The sequence below is a fragment of the Theileria parva genome (assembly GCF_000165365.1).
Source record: "Theileria parva strain Muguga chromosome 3 map unlocalized ctg_530, whole genome shotgun sequence".
In the NCBI taxonomy this organism is placed as follows: domain Eukaryota; phylum Apicomplexa; class Aconoidasida; order Piroplasmida; family Theileriidae; genus Theileria; species Theileria parva.
The window spans coordinates 1,102,333-1,127,363 of NW_876245.1; the positions used below are offsets into that span (position 1 = coordinate 1,102,333).

The 25,031-nt window shown below is 35.6% G+C and overlaps 15 protein-coding genes across 15 annotated transcripts; 5 read left to right on the forward strand and 10 right to left on the reverse strand.

Moving 5' to 3' along the window:
* Nucleotides 1–21: 21 nt before the first annotated feature.
* Nucleotides 22–900, reverse strand: TpMuguga_03g00520 (uncharacterized protein). The gene has a single exon (XM_758455.2). It carries the CDS (start codon nucleotides 678–680, stop codon nucleotides 132–134), a length of 549 nt encoding a protein of 182 aa, XP_763548.1. The 5' UTR covers nucleotides 681–900; the 3' UTR covers nucleotides 22–131.
* A 40-nt stretch (nucleotides 901–940) lies between these two features.
* TpMuguga_03g00521 (uncharacterized protein) lies at nucleotides 941–2,656 on the reverse strand (the record flags this gene model as incomplete). Its single annotated transcript, XM_758456.1, has 6 exons — nucleotides 941–1,339; nucleotides 1,494–1,619; nucleotides 1,655–1,836; nucleotides 1,890–1,967; nucleotides 2,053–2,220; nucleotides 2,251–2,656. The coding sequence occupies 6 exons, from the start codon at nucleotides 2,654–2,656 to the stop codon at nucleotides 941–943; spliced, it is 1,359 nt and encodes a 452-aa protein (XP_763549.1).
* A 94-nt stretch (nucleotides 2,657–2,750) lies between these two features.
* On the reverse strand, nucleotides 2,751–3,616 carry TpMuguga_03g00522 (uncharacterized protein; the record flags this gene model as incomplete). The annotated part of the gene is made up of 3 exons (XM_758457.2): nucleotides 3,086–3,616; nucleotides 2,894–2,995; nucleotides 2,751–2,842 (listed from the first exon to the last, which is right to left on the reverse strand). Exons 1-3 carry the CDS (start codon nucleotides 3,237–3,239, stop codon nucleotides 2,751–2,753), a joined length of 348 nt encoding a protein of 115 aa, XP_763550.1. The 5' UTR covers nucleotides 3,240–3,616.
* On the forward strand, nucleotides 3,341–4,229 carry TpMuguga_03g02210 (putative integral membrane protein). Its single transcript, XM_061305838.1, has one exon. The coding sequence runs from the start codon at nucleotides 3,647–3,649 to the stop codon at nucleotides 3,980–3,982; it is 336 nt and encodes a 111-aa protein (XP_061161791.1). The 5' UTR covers nucleotides 3,341–3,646; the 3' UTR covers nucleotides 3,983–4,229.
* Nucleotides 4,076–5,106, reverse strand: TpMuguga_03g00523 (uncharacterized protein; the record flags this gene model as incomplete). Its single annotated transcript, XM_061305722.1, has 7 exons — nucleotides 4,076–4,207; nucleotides 4,241–4,348; nucleotides 4,463–4,621; nucleotides 4,664–4,725; nucleotides 4,756–4,814; nucleotides 4,844–4,964; nucleotides 4,995–5,106. 7 exons carry the CDS (start codon nucleotides 5,104–5,106, stop codon nucleotides 4,076–4,078), a joined length of 753 nt encoding a protein of 250 aa, XP_061161055.1.
* Nucleotides 5,107–5,247: 141 nt separating this feature from the next.
* TpMuguga_03g00524 (uncharacterized protein) lies at nucleotides 5,248–7,301 on the reverse strand (the record flags this gene model as incomplete). Its single annotated transcript, XM_061305723.1, has 10 exons — nucleotides 7,184–7,301; nucleotides 7,026–7,150; nucleotides 6,668–6,994; nucleotides 6,590–6,638; nucleotides 6,320–6,559; nucleotides 6,178–6,291; nucleotides 6,076–6,135; nucleotides 6,011–6,045; nucleotides 5,452–5,981; nucleotides 5,248–5,422 (listed from the first exon to the last, which is right to left on the reverse strand). Exons 1-10 carry the CDS (start codon nucleotides 7,206–7,208, stop codon nucleotides 5,248–5,250), a joined length of 1,680 nt encoding a protein of 559 aa, XP_061161056.1. The 5' UTR covers nucleotides 7,209–7,301.
* On the forward strand, nucleotides 7,244–8,014 carry TpMuguga_03g00525 (uncharacterized protein). Its single transcript, XM_758460.2, has one exon. It carries the CDS (start codon nucleotides 7,301–7,303, stop codon nucleotides 7,979–7,981), a length of 681 nt encoding a protein of 226 aa, XP_763553.2. The 5' UTR covers nucleotides 7,244–7,300; the 3' UTR covers nucleotides 7,982–8,014.
* Nucleotides 7,922–8,493, reverse strand: TpMuguga_03g02585 (uncharacterized protein). Its single transcript, XM_061305888.1, has one exon. It carries the CDS (start codon nucleotides 8,194–8,196, stop codon nucleotides 8,095–8,097), a length of 102 nt encoding a protein of 33 aa, XP_061161792.1. The 5' UTR covers nucleotides 8,197–8,493; the 3' UTR covers nucleotides 7,922–8,094.
* Nucleotides 8,494–9,071: 578 nt separating this feature from the next.
* TpMuguga_03g02655 (AP2 domain protein) lies at nucleotides 9,072–11,429 on the forward strand (the record flags this gene model as incomplete). The annotated part of the gene is made up of 1 exon (XM_758461.1): nucleotides 9,072–11,429. The coding sequence occupies one exon, from the start codon at nucleotides 9,072–9,074 to the stop codon at nucleotides 11,427–11,429; it is 2,358 nt and encodes a 785-aa protein (XP_763554.1).
* Nucleotides 11,430–11,630: 201 nt separating this feature from the next.
* TpMuguga_03g00527 (Rubredoxin family protein) lies at nucleotides 11,631–12,301 on the forward strand (the record flags this gene model as incomplete). The annotated part of the gene is made up of 3 exons (XM_758462.2): nucleotides 11,631–11,916; nucleotides 12,080–12,198; nucleotides 12,228–12,301. The coding sequence occupies 3 exons, from the start codon at nucleotides 11,631–11,633 to the stop codon at nucleotides 12,285–12,287; spliced, it is 465 nt and encodes a 154-aa protein (XP_763555.1). The 3' UTR covers nucleotides 12,288–12,301.
* Nucleotides 12,302–12,355: 54 nt separating this feature from the next.
* Nucleotides 12,356–15,144, reverse strand: RNR1 (Ribonucleoside-diphosphate reductase large subunit). Its single transcript, XM_758463.2, has one exon. It carries the CDS (start codon nucleotides 15,058–15,060, stop codon nucleotides 12,364–12,366), a length of 2,697 nt encoding a protein of 898 aa, XP_763556.1. The 5' UTR covers nucleotides 15,061–15,144; the 3' UTR covers nucleotides 12,356–12,363.
* Nucleotides 15,145–15,763: 619 nt separating this feature from the next.
* On the reverse strand, nucleotides 15,764–18,008 carry TpMuguga_03g00529 (uncharacterized protein; the record flags this gene model as incomplete). The annotated part of the gene is made up of 8 exons (XM_061305724.1): nucleotides 15,764–15,892; nucleotides 15,923–16,067; nucleotides 16,148–16,399; nucleotides 16,512–16,588; nucleotides 16,618–16,719; nucleotides 16,793–17,201; nucleotides 17,265–17,435; nucleotides 17,500–18,008. The coding sequence occupies 8 exons, from the start codon at nucleotides 18,006–18,008 to the stop codon at nucleotides 15,779–15,781; spliced, it is 1,779 nt and encodes a 592-aa protein (XP_061161057.1). The 3' UTR covers nucleotides 15,764–15,778.
* Nucleotides 18,009–18,023: 15 nt separating this feature from the next.
* On the reverse strand, nucleotides 18,024–19,243 carry CLPR1 (Clp protease family protein; the record flags this gene model as incomplete). The annotated part of the gene is made up of 7 exons (XM_061305725.1): nucleotides 18,874–19,243; nucleotides 18,761–18,846; nucleotides 18,663–18,730; nucleotides 18,548–18,634; nucleotides 18,479–18,518; nucleotides 18,103–18,354; nucleotides 18,024–18,074 (listed from the first exon to the last, which is right to left on the reverse strand). Exons 1-7 carry the CDS (start codon nucleotides 19,148–19,150, stop codon nucleotides 18,024–18,026), a joined length of 861 nt encoding a protein of 286 aa, XP_061161058.1. The 5' UTR covers nucleotides 19,151–19,243.
* A 56-nt stretch (nucleotides 19,244–19,299) lies between these two features.
* aph1 (bis(5'-nucleosyl)-tetraphosphatase (Asymmetrical)) lies at nucleotides 19,300–20,707 on the reverse strand (the record flags this gene model as incomplete). The annotated part of the gene is made up of 4 exons (XM_758466.2): nucleotides 20,066–20,707; nucleotides 19,720–19,833; nucleotides 19,547–19,671; nucleotides 19,300–19,390 (listed from the first exon to the last, which is right to left on the reverse strand). Exons 1-4 carry the CDS (start codon nucleotides 20,249–20,251, stop codon nucleotides 19,300–19,302), a joined length of 516 nt encoding a protein of 171 aa, XP_763559.2. The 5' UTR covers nucleotides 20,252–20,707.
* ddx46 (DEAD/DEAH box helicase family protein) lies at nucleotides 20,544–24,805 on the forward strand (the record flags this gene model as incomplete). Its single annotated transcript, XM_061305726.1, has 6 exons — nucleotides 20,544–22,314; nucleotides 22,530–23,663; nucleotides 23,759–23,820; nucleotides 23,850–23,906; nucleotides 23,975–24,267; nucleotides 24,715–24,805. The coding sequence occupies exons 1-6, from the start codon at nucleotides 20,925–20,927 to the stop codon at nucleotides 24,803–24,805; spliced, it is 3,027 nt and encodes a 1,008-aa protein (XP_061161793.1). The 5' UTR covers nucleotides 20,544–20,924.
* Nucleotides 24,806–25,031: the final 226 nt, after the last annotated feature.

Consider the following 25,031-nt stretch of genomic DNA (forward strand, 5'->3'; position numbering starts at 1 on the left):
GTGTAATATGTATAGTATGGGATAGGACTAAATTATGTGTTTTTACACCGTATTAAACAAAAAGTCCCGTTTGTTTAATACTAAATGATTTTTTAAACTTAAGACGTTGACTTTACTTATTAATTATTAGATTAAGCAGCATGAAGTGCTAGCGCGCTTACGAGATGATGTGCTGGAAGACCTTCAGCTTTGTGAACGTCCTTGACCAACTCGTGGAGGGCGGCTACAAAAGCAGCCATACCAACGGCCTTAGCAGTACCTGGATTTGCTCCTGCGGCGAAGGCAAGGAACAGATGAACTGCTCCTCCCAAGGGGTGAAGAACTTCCAAATGGACAAACTTCTTACTCTCCTTGCTACCTACAAAGTGCAAGTCCAAAAGTACTTCGTCTCCGACTGCCTCCCAGACCAAGTGGTTTCCACAGACAACTTTGTTTACCTTGCCGTGGACTGGTCTGACCCATGTGAAGAAATGATCACCCTTGGCAAAAGTCTTGTGGAGGAAAACGGTGGCAGGAAGAGCACCAAGTGGGCATTTACCACTGTCTACTGCGGTAGCAGTACCATCACCGTGTTTTCCGTATAGGACAAACCCCAATTTCCTCAAGTCTAATTCATCGGCTGATACAAAGATGCCCGAAGTCAAAACTGTGAACAAAGCCAATACAGCAAACTTCATCATTACTGACTAATAAAAGTTAAATCAGTTAGGTGTAGTTGAATTCCAACTAAAATTACTATTCCTATTCCTGATGGGGAGAACACCACAATTTATTCCTCCCCATTAAATTTTTTATTCCTGGTCTTTTCTTAATTAATCCCACCAAAATTACTCCAACACACTTAATATTATCTTACACATTTTAATATAACATCTTATACACTATAGTATATTTTATATATCAAATGTAAGATAGAATATTAATGTGTGATAATGAGAATTTATTGATTTTGTAAATTTGTGGTGTAAATGTCTAATTTCTTGGGATTCCCAACCCACTTTCCAGAATTCGACATTTTCATCCCCTTAACACCGTTGGAATAGAATGGAAACAGTCTGTGTGAAATTCCCTTTTTATAATATGGCCTTGGTGGTAATTGGAAAACGCTTGGAAGGCCAGTAGACTTGAAAAGATAAAATGGCGGCGGGTCATAAAGTCTACTTCCTCGCCATAAAAATGGTTTTAAATTTCTCAGGTAATGTAATCTCTTACTTCTTCTCACCACACTGTGTCGCTTATATGTTATCTTTCTATACTGTGAGGAGAATTTCAGTACCGATTCGTCAATCTCAATTATTCTAGCACTATGTCTACTATAATACACCGGAGCAGGTATAACCTACACCACATTAACCCATTTACTTATACATTAATATATAAATATTGTTAACAATGTGTGTAACTAAGTAGTGTGTGTAAAAGTGTGTAAATGTGTAAAAATGTGTAAGTGTGTAAAAATGTGTAAATAGTACAGAAATGTGTAAATGTGTTACTTGAAATTCTGGTAATTTTTCCTGTCTAATTTTGAAAACAGCGTTGGCAAATGTTCTAGAAGTTTCCACATCCTTGTCAATGAATCTTACAGTCTTCAGGTGATAATTCGGAACCGCTTTGTCCAACTATATTAAATAAATTTACAGAATATAATTGAAACCTGTAAAATAGTTTCGTAAGCTTCTTCAACCATGATTTCACAACCATCTTTTGGCCTGTATCCGTGAAGTGATTCTCCCACATGTGTCATGAGAACATTTGTTATTTTAAGAAAGTTAAGATGGTCTAATGACTTCTTAACTGTCTCCCTTAACCTCAAAGCTGCTTCTCTAGAATTACCCTCTAAACATTCATTAACAAATAATTAAAACATTTATTAACAAATAGTTGGATACGCCAGAAGTATGGTGTGATCATGAAGGCAAGTAGTGTACACTTTGACGAACCAAACGTTGGGGTTAAAATCACATCACCTACAAATTTTTACACTATTACCCAGTATCAGTATTAGTATAGTTATATTAATAGTATAGTACTAGTAGTATAGTGTTAGGGTACCAATTTGAAGTGTGCGTGCTTCCAGGAGTGAAGATTTGTATTCATTTTGATATTTAAAACTGTCTTTCATTAGTTCTAGTTCCTTAACTCGCTCTGAAATTATCAATTTTGACCTTTGAACAAGTGCTTTTACGAGTTTTTTACCTCCCAATTCCAGTACCTTGAGGCCTATTAATTTTATATATTTTTGGAAAATACCAAATCCACAGTGTGGAGTTAAGTTAGGCGGGATTGGAACAACGAGACAATCACCAGTTTCATTCAATATGTCACCGTGTTCCGCTGTAATTGAGCCGAAATAATCAATAATCATCTCCTCAAGTTTGCCTTGATAACTGTGTGAATTTATGTCATCAAGTAAATCACTTTTAGGCTCAGTGCATGGAAGCTTAAAAGGGATCTTACACTGGTCCCTATAAACAGTAGTATCAGTCCTGTTTGCATGTTTTATGGGATTTGTCGACCTTATCCAATCAATCTGTTGTCTTACAGCTCTGTCCCTAATGGTTTGTAAACGGCTCTGCAAGAACGAACTTGTGCTAAACCTCCTCTCAGAATTTAAAACCGCACGAAAAAAACTATCAAATCTTCCCAAATTAAACATTTTACAGAATTTTTTTGATTTATGTTATATTATCAGAGTTATGATATATTATCAAATTTATGATATATTAGCAATTTTGGGGTATTTTAGGGTATTATTTTTTGGAATATCCGTTATTTTTAAAGACTAGTACAACTTCTTCCATTAGGGCTAGTGGCGGATCAGTTAATCCAAACTTAGACAATGCTAATTTTTATTATATTAATATAATCTAAAAGTTATGCTAAATGTTATTACCTAAGGCTAAATCGTTGTAGAGTTCAAGTTCGTGAGAGGGAGCTGAATATCGAGGGTCAAGGGAAGGATCCTTTTCCAGCATACGGGCCAAAATTGCCTCCTCTAATCAATTTTACAACAAAATCAATTAAATATCATAATCAATTGTATATCAAAATTAATTATACAAAAAGATGTATAGTAAGAATTTACCTTGTTTTTTAAAGTAAACTGTTTCTTCTGCTGTTTTTTTATCGTCGATAAAGTTAAAAGTTGCAAAGTTCCGAGTTGAGTTAAATCTTCCAAATTTTACCTTGTTAAATAATCTCAAAATTGAGTAATTTTTAGAAATCACTTGAATTGCCATAGATTTGAATAATTTTTATATAAATTTAAAAAAAGAAGATGAAATGGTTTAGGAATCCTACCACACAGGATCATCTAACAACGGATAATACTATAGAAGCGTATGCAAACGGGTGCAAGCCTATGGTTATGAATATGCTGAATCCTAGACATACTGAAGTAATTTTAAGACAATTCTGGCTAAATTAAAAGATAAAGTTACACACTCGGTTTGATACGTTTTTTCAGAAATTTTCCTATAATCTACACATTTAGACAATAAATCTTATTTTCTCCTTAATTCACCGAATTTGAATAAAATATATCACAAAAAACTAATTCCAACACTTACTGTAAAACTACAACACCTACTGTGAAACTACAACACTTACTGTGAAATTACAATACTTGGGATAAAATTGTGTAGTAATGACACATTATAGGTCTAATGGGAATGGGAGGGTGAAGACTGCTGACAACTGGACATTCCAGACGAATCCTTACATCACTGCAAGGCCTCAGATCCACTGCGTTGGCGACGACTGCAAGAGGAGTGATTTGAACGTATACTATCAATACGGCAAGATGAACGTGAACCCGCCGGAACTAATTCAGTACATTCCGGTGATTCTAATAGCAACTCTGGCACTGATTATACTAATAATTTTCCTCGTAAAAAGACACAGAGCTAACAAGAAATACCAGGAATCTATGCTATCAAGGATGGACGATTTAAGGGAAAGAGAATACATTGAAACCTTATAACAATAAATTAACTCAATTTCTAATCAGTTGTAATCAGATGTAATGAGTTGTAATCAATTGTAATCAATTATAATCAACTGTAATGAGTTGTAATCAGTTGTAATGTTCGAAGATTGCTAATTTATTTTTAACTCCGTTGAATTCGGGTACGATTTTGTAGAGAATAGTGGTTAAAAGCGTGTTGAGTGACTTGATGATATGGGACGTTGTGATTGACACCGCTCCCTAGATAATTTTTTACCTTAATATTCTCATTACCTTAAAATTTTTAAGCTCTGACTTTATATTTGAAAGTTTCTTCTTACTATTTGCCGTCTCCGTTAATAATTTTATTATTGCATTCCTCGTTCCCTCAGGTAATCTCTCCTATCAAATCATTAACATAATGTATAATTAAGTAGTTTTAGGTTGAGAAATTAGTTAATTAAGTTGGGAGGACTTAGTTAATGTGTTACGTAGATAAAATGGTTAATGTGTTACGTTGAGAGAGCTGTGTATGTTTAGGAGTTTGAGGTAGCCTCTGAGTTGTAAAAGTTTTGTGTTTAGATCTTTATAAATCGCCAAAACGTCAGAATACAAGTTAAAAATGTTCAGTGAATTATCTTCAGGTACGTCCTCCTCCAAAATCAACATCAAACTCTAAACATACGAGGTGGTAAAATATAATTTTATTGAACAAACGCGATAATAAATGAAGCATTCTTTACAAGATGAAACTGTGATTGGCTTTTGAAATTCCGTGCCTAAAAAAGATTAAAATTTCGATTAAAAACCCTTGAAAAGTGTTAATCGGTAGTGACATTCGCTGCAAAAAGTTTCGTTACACAGTTGACTAAAAATATAAAATTAAAATTTTTTTACCAGGAGAATTTATATCTGGACTTGAAAAGTCCCGATTTAAACAAATGTCCACAGATATCACACTTAGTTCTCTCCTCGTCTATGTAATGAATGTTCAAAAGTGATCTAATATCCTCGAAATCTGAAAATTTCTAAAATAATATTAAAAAACTGTTATTTCTAATTGCTTCTGTGATCCTTTGCTTTCTGGGTGGAAGTTGTGACTTATTCAATTTGCGATAATTCTTAAACTCGTCCGTCAAATTATTATATATTATATACATTAAACATTAAATCATAAGTCATAGTATAACAATATTAATTATACTAAAATATTAATTATTATACTAAAATATTAATTATTATACTAAAATAAGAATAAAATTACACATTAAATAAATAGAATAACAAGAAATAATATTAAATTATGTTTGGAAAAAGGTGGAAAATTGTTCGAAAATGAGCAATGTGTGGTCACTGGAGTTTGGATCGTTTTTAACATCGGAGTTTATTTTAAACATTAAATTATCCAATTTATCCTCTCCCAATAATTTTTTTATAATTTCGAAAATTCTTTTAATTAAATTAATCATTTGATTCCTGAACATTTTTTACACATTTGTTGGTACCTCTGGTTATTATCCGGAACAATCCTTTTCCCACATGGAACTACTAATTTTGTGGTTAAATTGTTGAAAAAAAATAACTCTTCGAAATTACTTAGGGAATCTTCTAATTTAAACTGGTTTGACAGGAAATTAATGTAAATGAGTATGAACCTGGCGTAGCAATCCGGGAAATAATACAACGTGTCGTAAACAAGATGTTTGAACACGTCTCCCAAGCATTTAAGAGAAGCGATTACAATATTCGGCTCTAGCGAGTCGATACAGCTGAATATAAGTCTCATTGTCTGTAGCATTGTAGCTGAACAGACCAGCGGCGTATTTTCAAGGTATAAATTATACTTTTCAATAAACTTTTTCTTAATCTCAGGGTTATTCATTATGATTATCCTGTCAATTAGAGCTTCAACTAGCTCATACATCCGAACCTCAGTGTCATTATACACCAAACTCGTAAGTCCAATGTAACATTCTAGTGATTTCAACACTGCCGGGTTATAGTTATTTATGTCATCTGCCATTTTATTTGTAATCTATCAGTTGTTATTCAGTAAAATTTTACCTCTCTGAATAGTGATACATTTGGGTCCTTAAAGGCTAAAACAATTGTTACTCAGTCTAAAATACCTTCCGTATGATTATTTGACATATATATCAACAAGTCATAAATGTCATCCAAAATCATTCCTATAATACAACTGTGATTGTGTTTGAGTAAAATATACTAACCGCAAGTTTTGTTATATATCATGAGAAGTGTGGAGATGAGATGATTAAACTGAATACTACGCGTTTCATGCACATTTAACAAGTTCATATAGCATTTACATACAAGTCTACATCCTAAACACTATATAATCATATAAGTTACCGGTGAGGGCCAATTTTGAGGGAGTTGGGTATTGGTTATAGTGAGAGTTTGTTTTATTGTACAGGTCAATGTCTATGAATTGGGGATTTTCCAGGGAACATTCGTGGGATTCTGAACCCTCCAACCCTAAAATTGATAAACGATTACTCACGTTTATTGGCATGTGTATAACAGTTACAATGCCAGATATCTTGAGAAGTACATTTTCCAAGTATCTTGGAAATTCAAGATTCAATGAACCTAAAGATTGAATTTTAACTCATAAATTACCCTTAACATTAGTATATCCATAGAATTGCGATAGTGATGTAAAAATAACCTACAATATTATTATAATAATTAACTTACAGAAACGGTGTGATAATGACTAAAAAGATTATTTACAGATGTTTCAATAAATTTACAACAAAATATAAGCTTCTTTTTATTGGAGATAGCGTTATTTACTGTGTGATAGTGCCAAATAAAGCCATTTGGTGATAAGTACTGGAGGAAGAGGATGATATTATTATACACAGTTGATTGAACATTGAAGTTAAACTCGACTTCGGGTAACCTTTCAGAGGCTTCAGTGAATAAGCCATTGTAATTGCAGTCAATAGTAGTGGAAACGTAATTTTTATCATTAATAAGTTCACTGGTTTCAAAGGATTTTAAAATTTTGTAGTATTCACACTGAATTAATTTGTGAAATTTTGAAAATTACCAAATTTTGGTGTAAATTGTTAAAAATTGAGATATTTTCATCTTTATATTTGTTTATATTTGTAGAATCTTCAGTATTAAATTCCGTTAATGTGTATAGTAAATGGGCCAAATTGGCATTTATTTCTATAAAATTATTAAAATAATAATTTATCTAACCTGTGAAAAGATTATGTATCGCCATAAAAATTATTTATTTTATATATAATTAGATTTAAGCCCAATTAGCGTAAAACGTAATAACGAATCAGTATTATAAATCTTAATAACTTTATAATGTGTATTTTTATAACAAAGTATAAATATTTTACGTTTAATTTTGGGGATCAAATTATTAAATCGTTGGATGGGTCGGGAATTCCGTATTTTAAATTAGTTGTTAAAAATAATAAAACAGTTAAAAGGTTAAAAACTTTAAAAACAATTAAATTTATACATTCTATTTTTTCTTATCCTGAAAATAAAAGAAAATACTTACCAAGTGGTAATAGTGTAATATACTTAGATTCCATCCCAAAACCAAGATTAATCAAGAGTATAAAGATTTATAAGAATAATGTGTTGGATTCGGGAAATACTGAGGATAATGGAACAGGTTCAGAATTAGTTAAATCGCTATTCGGTTTAAAATATTCTGGTAAAAGAAGGGCAAAGATAATGAACAAAATAAAGGAAATGTTTCCAATTGAATTGAGGAGTATTTTATTTAAATTTGCAATGAAGTATATGGACACATTTGATGAATCTGACTTATGTCATTTTGAACAATTGCTTGCCCTTTACTCCGAAGATTCTAGAGATTCTATCCTATTAGATTCCATAACTTGTAAGAATAATTCTCCTAATTTATCAAGTGGAAACCCAATTTTGCTCAAATTGCTTAAATTTGTCTCTTCCTCTCATCCCTCAATAAATAATTGTAATTTTAAAGATTCTCCGAATATTAATAAAGTTTAGTTTTTAATTTGATAATATGTTTAATTTATTTTATATGTAGAATAAGGGTTTAATTTTTGAGTATTCAGACTGTTGTATGGTTGTTCTGAATTTTTGAAATTAACCCGTTAATTCTAAAAATAATGATAGAATAATTGGTTAATAATTTTTTTATGTGGTTTTTCCAATTTATTGGTAAATGTGTAGGGAATTATTGAGACGTTTGACTGTGACATGTTGAATCATGAATCCCCGCAATTATAACCAAAGTATGGAACCAATGTATAAAGTTATATTTTAATTGAGACATTAGGTCACTGTTGAATCATGGCTTATATTTTATGATGGTTGTGTAAATTCCATTAATATAAAAATTCATCAGTGTGTTAGTATTGTAATAATAAAGGATTTTGTTGTCAAATTTGTTATTCAAAGAAGTTGTATGTTTGGGTAAATAGCATTTGAAGAGTCATACACCAAATTATAATACACGATCACGTGTTTTCCTTGAGTAAAGTGTGTAAAAGTATAAAATTTATCGTATCTTACACCAAAAACCAAGTTTAAAGTAAAAATACTAATTAACAAAATATTAATAAAATCTTAATTAAAGTGTAAAAATAACACAATTAAAAGGTAATTTTGTTACCACATATTTTTAGAGTATAACTTAAAGTTGGATAGTAACGGCCTAAATTTTGCTCAATTTTTATTTAAAATATTTCAAAGTGTTTCAAAAATAATTAATGCAGTAATAAGTTAAATGTGTAAGGTAAAAATAACAAATTTTTAATGTAGAGCGTAAAATATTTTAAAATTCGGCAAATAGGATAAAATTCTGCTGAAAATATTTTAAATGTGTATTATTCTTTAAAATTAAAAGGAAGGTTGAATATTTTTCAAGTTTTGGCTGATTTTGTAATCACCGGATTCTGCAAGTGTGTATAATAAGTGTGTATAGTAGGAATATCCAAAATTAGGAAATTTCCAAATATTTGCAAATATTTTAACGCTCTTTACCTGTAGAATACTGAATGATTTGGAAAACTTGATTTTGACTACAATTTAATGGAGCTTTGTTTTGTCTGTAAAATATAACAAAAAAATAATTATGAAAGAAGTCAATTTTGAGGCTACTTCTAACAGTGTACCGTATTTGGGCAAGTATGCTTCAGTTCCTTCCGGGACAGTTAACTCATCCTGCACTACCATTTGTGAGACCTTTGACGAGCTAACAAATGATGAAGGTGAAAAAAATCACAACATTCAATCTTCTCTAATGGAGGATAACGAGTTTTCGTCAATGAATTACAAATGTGTAAGCGAATATGACGTTTTTAACTTGGGCCTTGTTGACTCGAACTACTTTAACAATATTCCAAATCCTAACCAAATGAATATTTCCAACCAAATGAATATTTCTAACCAAATGAACAATCGAACACTCAATAACAGGGAGCTTAGTAATATACAAATGAGTAACTTACACCTGAGTAATTCTAACATGAATCACATTGTTAGTGGGAACATTGACTACAACAGCAGTTGCCTTAACTTTTATCCCGAAAGTATAAACTACTCTGACAATCTAAATGATTACACAAATGGTTTAAATGACTATTCTAATAACCTAAATGATTACACAAATTCTGGTTTAAATGATTATTCTAATGGTCTAAATGATCATGAAGAGAATGGTATGAATGAATATAATGTGAATTATAATCCTAACATAGGTTCAAACTATGGCGCTGATAACTGTAACAATAACACGTACACGGGTGACGGAAGTGGATATGCTGTTGAAAGTAACTACGTTAATTCCGAGAATTACCCGTGCAAAGATGAAGGGTTCGGGTTTGACGGATACAAGGGTGAAGAAAATGTCTACAGCGGTGGTAACTACTATGGAAATGATCTAAAGTATAACATGTATAACATGCCACACTTTCCAGCTGATGAAAATCCCCTTAACCCACGAGATAACTCGGTAGATAGTAATAACTCCTACAACGTTCCAATGCACTCCTCTTCCACAATTAACCTAAGTCATCCCAATCCAATCAATACTTATGAGCAACAGAATAACTTGTCAAGTTATGATCCTCAAACCCAGATGCAAAATTATGATCCACAAAATCCTATGTCCAATTATGATCCTCAAAATCCTATGACAAATTATGATAACACAAATCCTATGCAAAATTACAATTGTTCGGGTTATGACGCACAAAGCCAGATGCAAAATTATGACGCCCAAAACCAGATGCAAAATTATGACGCGCAAAGCCAAATGTCAAGTTACAATTGCTCAGGTTATGAGGAGGGGATGTACGACATGAATAACTACAGTAACATGAATTGCATATCTGGAGTAAAGTACCAGAGGACTGATAACAGGTGGATTGCGCGGTGGACAACCGCCGAGGGTAAGCGCGCCTGTAAGAGTTTCTCTGTAAACATTTACGGGTTTAACCAGGCTAAAATGCTAGCAATTCAGGCCAGACAGAAGGGTGTGGCCCTGTCAGGCCGATCATTTTGTAACAGAGAAAGACAACATGCGATGAAGAGCGGGGTTGGAATTATTGGAATCAGATTTGATAAAACCCAGGCTCGCTGGGTTTCTTCCTACTACGAAGGCGGTAAGAGAAAGTTTAGGTACTTTACCGTAAAAGACTATGGCTATGAGCAGGCCAAGAGAAACGCAATAATTTGGAAAAGCTGTAATGATGAACGTTTGGTTAAGAGGGTTAAGGAAGGCTATGGCATGAACTATGGAGTTCCTAACATTATGCCAAACATTGTTTATCCCGTCGAAGGATACCCTTACGCCTGCGGAATACCAAACACTGTTCCCAATAACCTACAAATTAATGCAATGGATCTTAAGGATCAAAAGGATATGGAACTCGATAATCAGAATTTCACAGAAAATAACATCAACGGTAACAACATCGTCAACGGTAACACTGTCAACAATTTTAATGGTGACAATTTTAGTAATCAAGATTATTTGAAGGATTATGATTACAACACAGAAAACAACACTGAACACAAAAGTGTGACCCAGAATGAGGAGTTGGATGAGGGATACAGGACAATGGTGGCTGTGAACAACTTTGGGAATTTTGACCAGAATGAGTCAACTATAAGCTCTGGTAGGAACGACTACTTCTACTGCTCCGACTCACACGACGAATCCGGAGACTCTGAAACCACCGGAATCGAATCTGACCAATGCCAGGAAAGTGATGATGATAGCGTTGGCAATGGAAATACTGTTGGCAATGATGATAGTGTTGGCAAAAGTGTGGATAGTAGTAAGGTGAGTTACGACGGAAAGAGGGGCAGGTGGGTTTCAATGTGGCGTGACGAGGAGGGAAAAAAGGTTAAAAAATACTTTGAGGTGCATAAATTCGGGTACAAAAAGGCCAAACAAATGGCCCTGGCTAATAATAAACTAATTTAATTTCTAAAGGTAATATTCAAAATTTTAATATATTTAAATGGGTCAACAATTAGATATTCATGCGTATTAAATTATTATACTGGGTGAAGAAGTTTTATTTGAAATTGACGGAGTTTGGTGAGGGAAAAGCCTTGGTAAAGTTACACACCCGATAGAATCCCCAGGGCAAATTAGAAATGTTTGTATATTTCCTTTAATGAGATGAGATTGTTGAGTTTGTTTATTTTTATTTTATATTTGAAGGTATCTGAAGCGTTTAGACTGAATTCTAACAAGCACCAGACCAATACTACACATTCCTCCTGTAGAAATAAAGTTGATTCTTCTCTTTTTCTCTTTGGCTCCTCTGAGAAGTCACTCAGCAAATGCCCAGTCTTGAACTCGCTCAGTTCCAAAGTTTCGTACCTTAACCAGAAGGTCAATTCACTCGTTCCCGGCGGATGGGTCACCACTCTCTCACTTCCCCTAGGATTCCTCGCCTACAAATGTCTCACACCTCTCCACTAACTACTCTAACACATCTTATATAGTTAATTATAATAATTATACAGTCAATTATACAGTCAATTATATAGTTAATTATATAGTTAATTGGATAGTTAATTGGATACTTTATGTAGTATAATAAATGGTGTGGATATGTTGATTAGATTTATGGAAGAAGAAATCTGGTCTTGACAAGGGTTCTACGCTTCATAGGTACCAGTGTACGAGCTGTGGCTACGTAATATTCCCTGCACGGAACCGAGAAGAAAAGTTCTTTTCAGAGGTAAGTTCAACTTAAGTAAATTGTTTCAGAGCTTTACCTGCCCAAACTGCGGATCCCCTCGCTCCAAATTCACAGAAAAATTCAGATAATATAATAAACTTTTCATATAATTAGTCTATAAGTTGATTACTCCATTGTGTAAGAATATTAAACGTTTACAAGTGGTTATGAAGAGCACATGAAGCATGGCTCGTTGGGGTTTGGGTTCAGGGAACAGATTTGCGGTTCGTCGTTGCTGAACTCGTCTCTGCTAGTCTCATCAACTGACGCTAGGGGTTGCAGTACGTCCAGAGTCTCCGTGGTTGACATTGTCCCGTCACTCATGATCGTTGACATTGTCCCATCACCCATGATCGAGGTCAGGTTCCCGTCACTCATGATAGAGTTGGGTTTAGCTCTGTTTTTCGCCAATTGTGATATCGAGGCGTCAACTGTGAACTTGATAGCGTCAGTTGCCGGCTGTGTCCTTAAATAGTAAACTCCCGTTTTCAAACCCTTTTTCCAGCCATAAAAGTGCATACTCGTGAGCTTACTGAATGTCGGCTGTTCCATGTGAATGTTGAGTGATTGAGACTGGTCAATGAAAATGCCACGATCTGCCGCCATGTCGATTATGTGTTTCTGCTTAATCTCCCAAACTGTTTTATACAAATCCTTAATATGCTGTGGGATCTCGTCAATGTGCTTTAGTGACCCGTTGTAGGCGATTAGCTTCTGTTTCATTGTCTCGTTCCAGAGCCCTAGCTCAATCAAGTCATTCAGCAGATGAGGATTTACCACGAAAAACTCACCACTCAACACTCTTCTGTAGTAAATATTACTAGTGTAAGGTTCAAACGATTCATTGTTGCCAAGAATCTGAGAAGTACTAGCCGTGGGCATTGGTGCAATGAATAAGGAATTTCTTAGCCCATGTTCACGGAGATCAGCTTTAAGTTTATCCCAGTCCCAGAGCGAATTATCCACCTTAGCTCCCCAAAGGTCAAATTGTAATAAACCCTTGGAGGCCGGTGATCCTTCATATGTTTCATAAGTACCCAGTTGCCTTGCCAGATCAATACTCTCAGACAAACATGCATAGTACATTGTTTCAAAAATGCGTTTATTAAGTTCTCGAGCCTCGTCTGACTCGAACGGGTACCGCATTAGCATGAAGGTATCTGCTAGGCCTTGTACCCCAACACCCATCGGTCTATGTCTGAAATTAGAAACCCTGGCTTGTTTCACAGGGTAGTAATTCCTGTCAATTACTTTATTAAGGTTATAAGTGATTACACGGCAGATTTCATAGAGTTTTTTGAAATCGAATGTCCGTGTCTGCGTGTTAACAAACTTTGGCAGCGCTACTGAAGCTAAATTACACACTGCAACCTCGTCCTTGTTTGTGAATTGGACGATTTCACAGCAGAGGTTACTGGATTTAATAGTGCCCAAATTCTGCTGGTTACTCTTAGCGTTACATGCGTCCTTGTATAACATGTACGGAGTGCCAGTCTCGATTTGGGACTGGAGAATTGCAAACCACAACTTCTGGGCTGGGATTGTCTTTCGTCCCAAGCCCTGCTGCTCATACTGAGTATACAAACGTTCAAACTCGTCTCCCCAAACCTCGTGCAGACCTCTACACTCATCTGGACACATCAGTGTCCAATTCTTATTTGCCTCAACTCGTTTCATGAACAGGTCTGGGATCCACAGCGCGTAGAATAAATCCCTTGCACGCTGGTCTTCTGCGCCGTGGTTTTTCCTGAGATCTAACAACTTGAAAATATCCGCATGCCAAGGCTCCAGATATATCGCAAATGAGCCTTTACGTTTTCCACCACCTTGGTCCACGTACTTGGCCGTCGCGTTAAATATCTTCAGCATGGGCACGATCCCGTTGGAAATGCCGTTGGTGCCCCTAATGTATGATCCGCTGGCTCTGATTTTGTGAATTGCAAGTCCGATTCCACCGGCTGATTTACTTATAAAAGCGCACTGGCTCAAGGTGTTAAAAATCCCAGCCAGGGAATCGTCTTGCATGTCAAGTAGGAAGCAAGAGGACATTTGAGGGTGCCTGGTTCCCGCGTTAAACAAAGTCGGCGTTGCGTGTGTGAAGTAACGTTGACTCATGAGGTGATAGGTCTGGATCGTGCGTTCCAAATCTCCGCAGTGGATGCCTGCAGAAACGCGCATTATCATGTGCTGCGGACGCTCAACGATCTTCCCGTTCGTCTTCAGCAAATAAGACCTCTCCAGGGTCTTAAAGCCAAAGTAATCATACTGAAAGTCGCGGGAATAATCAATTTCAGCGTTCAGGCGGTCCTTGTTCGCCATTACAAATTCAAACACGTCGTCGCTGATCAAAGAGGCGTTGGTGTTGAACACGTGTTTATAGCTGTGGAGTGTCCGAATCACCTCACTGAAGTCGTTCAGTGTGTTTTTGTGGAGGTTGTCAATTGTTATGTTAGCAGCCAGACGGGAGTAGTCAGGGTGCGTCACGGCCATGTAGGCGCAGGTTTGTGCAGCCAGTTCATCAAGCTCTGATGTCCGGATCCCAGTGTACATTCCGTTAATAACACTCTGTGTGACTCTGGGAGCGTCCACTAACGAGTGCAGACCTAGCGATAACTTCCTGATCCTGTTCAGAATCTTATCAAACGATACGTCCTCCTTCTCCCCGTGCCTGTTTATTACGTACATTATCTTCGACTCCGCCTCACCGAAGAAACTCAGCATCGGCGAGTGGCGGCTCCCTTCAGACTCCTGGGACGTATGTGAGTGCAAATCGTGGTACTCAGGCCTGCGCGAACTCTCCGACACATCCTCAGGCGAAGAATAAATTGTAGTATTGTTATGACCCTGTTGATGTGCATCCATCTTAACTTTAAAAACAATTAAGCAAATGACGAGTTTATATCAGAAGGAAACATAATTTAAAAATATAGCGAGAGGTAAACAATATATAGTCTGATTTCCTATCCTGCCACACAATCCAAATCTAATAATTCAATAAATACCAAAATCCCTCACTAACTAACGCTATTGCACTTTAATTTTATTCTAATTTTAATTCGACAATTTTTCACTCTCGTTTTCACATTTTCGCTGAAATCACCGATCTGGCCCATTCTGTGTGTAGTACCTGCATTCCTCCGCCAAACAGAACTTTCCAGTTTTCCCTCTAAATATTATCTTTTTAGCACATATTTTTTATTTTCATATTTGTTGACATTTTATCTTTTAAATTTCTTTACTTCCCTTGTTTATGGATTTGTCTCAGACTTAAAAGCCAGATTATTAATTTCCCTTCTTCTAGGTAAATATAACGTTACTAATCCCCTTAATATGAATTTTTGGTGTTATTATTTCAGCATATTTATATTTCATCCTGGATTCTTTTTGAATTTGCCATTTTTATCGTAAATTTATCTTTTTCCTATTTAAGATAAATTTTTTAACATTCTTAATTTTAATTATTATTTATATCTCTTTTGTCAGGAATTACGACTAATTCTCTGTCATTTAAATAATTATACAATCAATACTCTACACATTTACATGTATAACTCGTATTATTCGGTGATATAACATTATTTTATCCAATTCTCTGGATATAAGCTTTATCCTCTGAATTGTGTAAGTGCAGCTGGTGTTGCTTCCCCAGAGAATAGAACAGGTACTTGTCCTTAATCCCAACCTTGTTAAACGACTAAACTGAGTTAACTGTGTGGATGGTTACCTGAGATATGTTGGCGATGTCTGTGTGGTTCAGGTTTTCCATGTTCAGCCTCAAGAAGGGGACAAAAATAGCGTAAAACTTCTCATTTTTAAACCCCAAATACGCCACTGAACGCAAACAACTGCTCAAATTGTTCATACTAAACCTGTAAAACTCAGTTAAACCAATTGTGAAATGTGTTTAAATATGTTAGAATATGTGTTAGAAAATGGGTATGAAAGATACGTATTGACGTTTTCGCAAATTTTGTGGCATAGTTGTTCGATCATTGATCTGCTTGAGTTTGGGTCCATGGCGTCTTGTTCCAGGAGTAGCGGGTTATTTATCCACTTGGGAGGTACGAAATTGGTTATGTGTAACATCCGATTCCGTACGTTCTTCCTCCTAACGACGATCTTGTTCAGCTTCACCAAGTCCTTCAAAAACAAAGAAACCTGCGAATTCGACGCACTCCCATCAACATACGATTTGATAAACCTAAACCACAATATTGTATTGATATATTTGTCAATATATTGTATTGATATTGTGTTGATATTGTATTGATATTGTGTAGATATGATGTATTGATATATTGTGTTATTAATACCTCCGGGTGATGAATTCGAGAGTTTGGTCGTCGACTGACTTTCTGCAGACTGCGAGGAGTGAGATTAAGCACCTCAGCTAAAAAATCATTTGATAATGTGATTTACCTGTTCCGGATCAAAGTTTTGAATGATTTCATCCTTGTACAAGTGTTTCAACGCGTTATTCAACAACTTCTTAAACTCCGGCTCCATACGGTGAAACTTAAGCTAATCCATTGTTAACATTGTTTACAGTGTGTAATAATCTATATATTGGCCAAGTTAACAGAGTAAATAGTACATAGATCATGGAGTCTAGGATTGAGATGATTTGTCCGCATGTGTAGATTTGGTCCTTTTGGTTACTGAATTTGACTGGTTCCAGGATTGACAAGTCTGGCAGTTGAGTTTGCCTGTTCCACACTCTGAACTCGTCTGGGTGAGAGTTGAATCTGATGTATTTCAGGCCATCTACGATAACTCCAGTGGGACCGCAGTTTGGTGATCCTATGCCCATGACGTTATCCTCGGCCGGCGGCTCGTTGTTAAAGCAGTTTCCAAGGTCCATTTGACTGAAAATGAACAACAGCTCCTTGGCTATGTGGTTAAAAAACGTTATGTGCTCGTAATTCATGTGCGAATACGCGCGCACCAACTTCGTCTTCTCAAACCTCGTCAAAAGACCCCTTGACATCTTATTATTCAATATTCTACAGAAATTATACAATTTTCTACAGAAATTATACAATTGTATTAATTAAACTGTTGAGTACCTCGCGAAGACTTGTGTCATTTGCTTATTCTTCTGTCCGAGGACGCCGATTTTGTACATTATGTTGATTAAATCATTCGTCGGAATTTTAGGCGAGGCTTCAATCAGGACATCAAAAACCATATCAGGAAACGGGTCCTTGAACCCGGCGTAAACAAGGTAATCCAACAGCCTACTCATTATACAATTGTACTCTCTTGTATACATAATTTAATAATAACTAGAGAGATTGGCACCTGTGGAAAATATGCATTTTGTCTGGTATGATATTGTACAGATTCCTCATGACTGATTTGAGGAAGAAGGACTCAAACGGCTTGGAAAGCAGTTTGGCTTTGATTAAATTAGCTGAGAAGTTCGCCAGGGTGTTCAGCTCATTTTCGGCGGTCTTATCTAGGGATATTTTTACTCTTCTTTTGTCTGCTTCACGAAATAATTCGTTCAGCTTTACAGCGTAGTCTGACCAAAATTCCTGGTTCACATTATGAGAGCTTATTTTTGACAAAAACATGGAATTCTGCTCAATGGAAAATCGACCCCTCAGGAATTCTCTTCCTAATTCCATTACCGCCCCATGGTTTTCCATATTCTTCGATCCATCGCTAATATAACCATCCAACTTCTTAATTATACGCTCAAATGAATTTCCCGCTCTTTCCAAGGAATATAGTCTTACATTCAGGAAAGATACGTTAAAATATTTTACCAATTTCTGAGGGAAAATAAAATACTTTAATTTAGTCATTTTACTGTACAAATTCTAACTAATGTTTTCGAGGATTTTATCTGCCAAGCCGAAATTAACCGTTTCCTACGGTCGTTATTAGTTTTCAAGTTACCTGTGCGCCCATGTAGTCGCCGATGTTTATTTTCTCCAGAATTTCCTCCTCAGATTTATTGCAAACTTTTGAAAAAACACTAATCACTGACCTCCTGGCCCTTAAAATCTCCTTGGAATATATAGCTATGTCCTCCGCCTGCCGAAATGACAAGGTTGTCGGAGACTGTCGCAACAGCGTATACGACCTCGGAAGAACAAACCTCTTCCCCCGTGTTCCAGACGCTAAAATTAACGCTCCAGGACCATAAGCCTATGTCACCCATATATACTACATAATGAATATTTAGTACATAGTATTATACTACTGAGTATTATAATAGTGAGTATTACAGTAGATAGTATTATAGATAATTTGTACACTAGTTGTGTGGTACCTTTCCGAGATTGATTGTGATAACTTCGTTTTTCAGGTAACTGTGAACAGTTGTGAGGATTTAACTTACTTCATAACGTCAACGATGTTCAGGGCGTCGATTTCAGATGTTGAAATCCCATCCTCGTTCGACCGTTCGTTATCCGAATTTATATATCTAATTCACATTAAATTATGGGAGATACATTTTAATTGGTTTATCCTGCGAATCGTAGTCCAGATAGAGCAGCTGGCTGATCACTAAATGTGCCACCTAGATAATATGCAAATGTATAAACATTACCGTCTGCTGGATAGGGTATCCGATGTACACAATCCGCTCACTGAGGAGTAGTGAGGGTAAATCTGGAGGTCTTGTTTTAAGCGCTACTTCAAGACGTTAGATAATGAACAAACCTGAACTTGGCAAGGATAAAAGCTGCGAATAGAATCTCCTAGGCCTTACCACCGTACTGTTTTTATAATTATTTGATATAAAAAAGGTTTTTCCAGTAACAAAAGTGGTTTTATTTATTATTTTTTGTTTGACTGGATATTGCGAATTTTGTGTTTTTTTGGGAGAAATTGGGGAGATTATTTTATGGAAAAAATTATAATTTGAGAATCCTGAGGATTCTGTGCTCAGGTGTACGAGGAAACTTGACAAAATTAAAACTAGTTTCAAAATGAGCATTTATCTCATTTCTCCAGGGTTAAACACTTTAAAATACTATAAAAATAATAAATAAGAACATTGTAGTGATGTGTAAACTCAAGACATTTATAAAATAATTTACAAAAAATTAAAAATAAAATCTTTTAATAAATAATTACAAGGGTTAGTTATTTTAGACATCCTACGGATTTAGAAGCCATTACCAAATCCACAAACTTCCTAGTCTCATCAGCCAATCGCGCCATCTCCTCAGCCGTCCTAATTCTCATTATTCAATCTCAATTACTAATATTCAATCCTATTTATACTATTTAATTCTATAATAATGTGAAAGATGTGTAAAAGATGTGAAAGATGTGTAAAAAATGTGAAAGATGTGTAGCTGGTGGAATTTGTGGTAAAAATGGAGTATACTTGATTTTCCCTTCATTATTATCAACCTTTTGATAAATAGAGTCTGGGTCTTTAATATCGTCTTTTTTTCTGGGAATAACATGCGCGTGAAGGTGTGGAATTGTCTGCCCAGCCTCAGGCCCGTCCTGTCAAAATGTTACTCAGTTACTCATTAGGTAATGTAATTTGGGTACTTGTATTATAATTGAGCAAGAAGTTGAGTCGTACATTTTCTCAAGGGATTCCGCAACCACCTGGACCAAACACGACCAATCAAACATCTCCTCCGGCGTTAAATCCTTATATCTCTAATCAATCAAATGATTAAGTTAGTTAGTTAGTCAATTAATTAGTCAATTAATTAGTCAATTAGTTAGTCAATTAGTTAGTCAATTAGTTAGTCAATTAGTAAAGTAGTAAAGTAGTAAAGTAGTAAAGTAGTAAAGTAGTAAAGTAGTAAAGTAGTAAAGTAGTAAAGTAGTAAAGTAGTAAAGTAGTAAAGTAGTTAAGTAGTAAATTGGTAAAAGATTGTGAAGGTACTGGAACGACTCTGAGGGGAGAGACTAGTGAGTGTCCGGGAGCAAAGGGTTTAATATTTGTGAAGGCGTAGCTTGAGTGAGTTTTCGCAAACACCTGCGAGTTGTGAACTTTAACGTGGCCGAAAACGTAAAACTCAACGTTTTGCGGAATCTTCAGTAATTCAAACCTCAAAGGACGAATCGCCATTTTAAAATTAACTTAAATTTTTACATTTATAGAAATAATTTTAATAATCACACAGTATAACATTTGAATTAAATAATTATTTTACAAAGAATCGGAGAATAGGGGGAAATACTTTACAAATTTAGAAATTTTAAGAATTTTACAAATTTTACAAATTTTACAAGATTATAAAAATTATGAAAATTATGAAAATTATGAAAATTATGAAATTATGTAACAAATGACTAAATTGTGAATGGTGTGGGATTAGCAATGTGTTGGAATCACGAAATGGCCCTCCTGTCATATTGTATGTTGTGTAAATATTTGAAATTCCAGTATCAGTTCATTTTCTAAACCTTGTAAACTTAATTTGTCATAAATTATGATCTTTACTCTTTTAGTTCAATAAAATAAGTTTTACATACTAAGATTTATTTCCTAATTTAACATATTTCCTAAGATATAAAATTGCTTAATTGGACATAATTCCAATTAATCGAATCATGATCTTTAAATATTAAATGTATCAAATTGACATACTAAAATTATCAAATTGACATACTAAAATTATCAAATTGACATACTAAAATTATTATTGTAACACTAAAATTATCTTATTGAAGTACTAAAATTATTATTGAAATAATAAAATTATTATTGTAATATTAAGAGTAACGAATTTCATTGGAGTATGGGACGGGATGAGCGTTCTCCTTCACATCGCAAGCACTCGAGTAGTTCCCGCCGTAGATATGGCCGGAGCCCCGTACGGTCACATAACCGCAGCTCCTCCAGAAGAAACAGATCCAAAAGCCAACACAATCATAGAACCGATCACAATAACAGAAGTGATCACGGGGATAGAAGTGATCACAGTAACAAAAGTGAGTATAGGGACAGAAATGAGGATAGGGAGAGGAGGAGGCCGTATTCCGTGAGGCGTGGTAGGAGAAGTGATTCGAGGAGTTACTCACCTCAGACCAGGAGATCTAAACATGAAGCCGAAAAATTACAACACAAAGACTCTAAAAATTTACAACAGAAGGATTCTGCAAATTTACAAGGGAAATCGGAAAATTCGCGAGAGAAAAAATCTGAACCAAAATCTGATACGGGAAAAAATGAGAAAACCGAGTTGGACCAGAAAAAACTGGACAGACTGAACAGGTTCAAAAAATTGGCCGAGACAAGACTAAAATCCGACCTGGGTAAGAAATCAGTTTCAATAAAGTTAACACCGGCTGGAACAAAGAGTGAAAAGCGATTTGTATCGCCTTTTCAAGGCCTTTACGAGATCCCAGAAGAGCCTCAGCCGCAAGAAACTGAACAGGATACCACCGATATCGATCCTCTAGACCAGTTCATGTCAAATCTCACCCAGGACGACTCAAACCACTTTGATTTTTCCAAAGTCGCCACACTAGAAGATGTTCTCATGTGGGCCAATCCATTCCATACAGATGATCCACAGAGTAACACTGTTCCTCAACATACAGATGATCCACAGGATAACTCAGGACATATCAATAATGTTAACACTGTAAATAATACTGTGGATAAAAGTGTGGAAAATGCTGTGGGAAATAGTGTGGAAAATAGTGTGGATGAGGATGATGAATTTCTATTGAGATTGAAGGATAAGATAAGGTCTGATGTTAGAATTGAGGAGGATTTTGAGCGTTGTTTTAGTGATGACGAGTACGACCCTACGAAGGTATCGATGGGAGGTCCAGATTACATGGAGCTGTTGCCAAAAATAAGGGGTGGAAAGAAGGAGTTACCGAGGGTTGATCATAGTAAAATCGATTACCTCCCGTTCAGAAAGAACTTTTACGTCCAGGTCTCCTCAATCACAAACATGGGCGAGCACGAAGTTGACGCATTCAGAAAGGCTAATGGGAATATCAGAGTCTACGGTAAAAAGTGCCCGAGGCCAATTTCAAGCTTCTCACAGTGCGGACTTCCTGACCCGATCCTCAAAATTCTAGAAAAAAGAGAATACGAAAAACCCTTCCCAATACAAATGCAATGCATTCCCGCACTCATGTGCGGAAGAGACGTTATCGGAATCGCCGAAACTGGTTCCTCATCTTCACACTATTTACTATTATACTATTATACCTATACTATACCTATTCTATACCTATACTATACCTTATACTATTATACCTATACTATACCTTATACTATTATACCTATACTATACCTTATACTATTATACCTATACTATACCTTATACTATTATACTATAATAATAATACTATAATAATAATACTATGTTATTATGTGATTGTAGGTTCTGGAAAGACGTTGGCGTTTTTGTTGCCGGGTATAAGGCATGTGTTGGACCAGCCACCTTTGCGTGAGAGTGATGGTATGATCGTGTTAATAATTGCTCCGACTAGGGAGTTGGTAATTCAAATTTCAAACGAGTGTGCTAAATTTTCAAAGTCTGTGGGCTTGAGGACTTTGGCGGTGTACGGTGGTGCGGGGATTGGTGAACAGCTAAACGCTCTCAAAAGAGGCGCTGAAATCGTAGTTGGGACTCCAGGAAGATTAATTGACGTGTTAACCCTGAGTAAGGGGAAGGTGACTAATCTGAGGAGAGTAACTTACTTAGTGCTGGACGAGGCGGATCGGATGTTTGACATGGGATTTGCGCCGCAAATTTCAGCAATCGTGGGTAATATCAGGCCTGATAGGCAAACTGCGCTTTTTTCAGCCACTTTTCCCCTAATGATTGAAAATCTGGCAAAAAAAATCCTGGTGAAACCACTCCAAATTGTCGTAGGACAAAGAGGAAAAAGCGCATCACAAGTCGATCAACACGTCGTAGTACTAAACGACGATAAAAAACTTCTTAAGTTGTTAAAGTTATTGGGAGAGTGGCATGAGCACGGGAACATAATTATCTTTGTGAATACGCAGTTGGAGTCTGAGCATTTGTTTAATGATCTCCTGGCCTATGGCTATGAGGCTGGGATTTTACACGGCGGAGTTGACCAGACAGACCGCGAGTTCACTTTAAACGATTTTAGAGAAGGAAAGAAGACAATTCTAATTGCGACGTCAATTGCCGCCAGGGGAATTGATGTGAAATCTGTAGTTCTCGTGATTAACTACGCTGCACCAGACCACTTTGAAGACTACGTGCACAGAGTTGGGAGGACTGGAAGAGCTGGCACCATTGGCACAAGTTACACTTTTCTAACACCGGAAGAAGCTGCCAAATCGCATGACATAATCAAGGCACTTAGATTGGCGTCACAGGAGGTGCCCAAGGAACTACTCCAACTCTCACAGGCACACCTCGCAACCATGGATGGGAAACTGTCCAGAGGGAGAGGATTCGGGGGCAAAGGGTTCAAATTCACAGAATCCGAACAGTCCAGACAACAACAGGAACGCAAACGCGCCATCAAACTCCTAGGTACTCTTTACACTATTATTATACTTATATAGTTACTATATATAATGGTATAGTATGTATAATAATAGTATGATATATTGTGTTATTTGGTGTAGGAATGTTGGAGGGAGAGGAGGGAGAAGAGGAGGAGGGGACGGAGGATTCGTTACCGCAAAAGGTTTGTTGGATTGAAATAATAATCTTCAGGCCATGGCCGCACTACAAACCGCCAAAGAAGTCGCCAAACAATTCGATAAACCCGTCGTATTATTATTGATATATTCCTCAGTTTATATATATTAAACAATTTGATAATACAATGTTGTATATAGAATGAGCCGAAACCGATGATAAAGGGATTATCGTGTGCGGGGTATATAGATGCGAATACTGGGAAGACGATTGACGAGTTTGACATTAATAATTACCCGGAATCTGTGAGATATAAGATAACGCACAGGGAAATCCTCTCGGCAGTGCAGGAAAACACAAACGTCACACTGCAAGTAAAGGGAATGTACATCTCACCCGACCTACCAACCAACAGACTAGGATTCGCAACAGGAAATAAAGGACTCTACATCGAAATCGTTGGACCCACCGTCGTCGCCGTTCAAAGGGCTATGTACTCTCTATACTATTTTATTATACTATTACTATTATACTTATTGTACTTATATATTTACTACTATACTTATATTTACTACTATACTTATATTTACTACTATACTTATACTTACTACTATATTTACTACTATATTTACTACTATATTTACTACTATATTTATATACTTATTACTATATTTACTACTATACTTATTATACTAATTATATACTTATTATACTAATTATATACTTATAATACTGATTATATTTACTACTATAGTTATTACTATACTTATAATACTGATTATATTTACTACTATAGTTATTACTATACTTATAATACTGATTATATTTACTACTATAGTTATTACTATACTTATAATACTAATTATATAGTTATTATACTTATACTTATTATACTAATTATAGTTATATTATACGATTAGTAAGTTGATGATGTGATTAGAGGCGAGTTGAGGGGGATAATTCAGTCGATAATGGCTCCTCAGCAGGGACAGCAGATGCTAAAACCAACCGGCCGCTACAGCGTAGTCTAAACCCTTTAACTTTTGTAACACAAATCTCACTATTTTACAATTATACAATTTTATATATTAATATTTTACACATTTATATTTTACACATTAATTTTAATATTTAATATTTTGAGAAAATTTTTAATATTTTGAGGAAAATAGTTTAATATTTTGAGAAGAAATTTTTAATATTTTGGAGAAATTTTTGGGGGAATAATTTGGAATTTTCTGTGTTTCGGGTTCCTGA

Bases quoted from the DNA above. Each gene is read 5' to 3' on its own strand.
- TpMuguga_03g02210 (XM_061305838.1), top strand. From the start codon at position 3,647: ATGACACATTATAGGTCTAATGGGAATGGGAGGGTGAAGACTGCTGAC.
- TpMuguga_03g00525 (XM_758460.2), top strand. From the start codon at position 7,301: ATGTGTATTTTTATAACAAAGTATAAATATTTTACGTTTAATTTTGGG.
- TpMuguga_03g02585 (XM_061305888.1), bottom strand. From the start codon at position 8,196: ATGTCACAGTCAAACGTCTCAATAATTCCCTACACATTTACCAATAAA.
- RNR1 (XM_758463.2), bottom strand. From the start codon at position 15,060: ATGGATGCACATCAACAGGGTCATAACAATACTACAATTTATTCTTCG.
- TpMuguga_03g00520 (XM_758455.2), bottom strand. From the start codon at position 680: ATGATGAAGTTTGCTGTATTGGCTTTGTTCACAGTTTTGACTTCGGGC.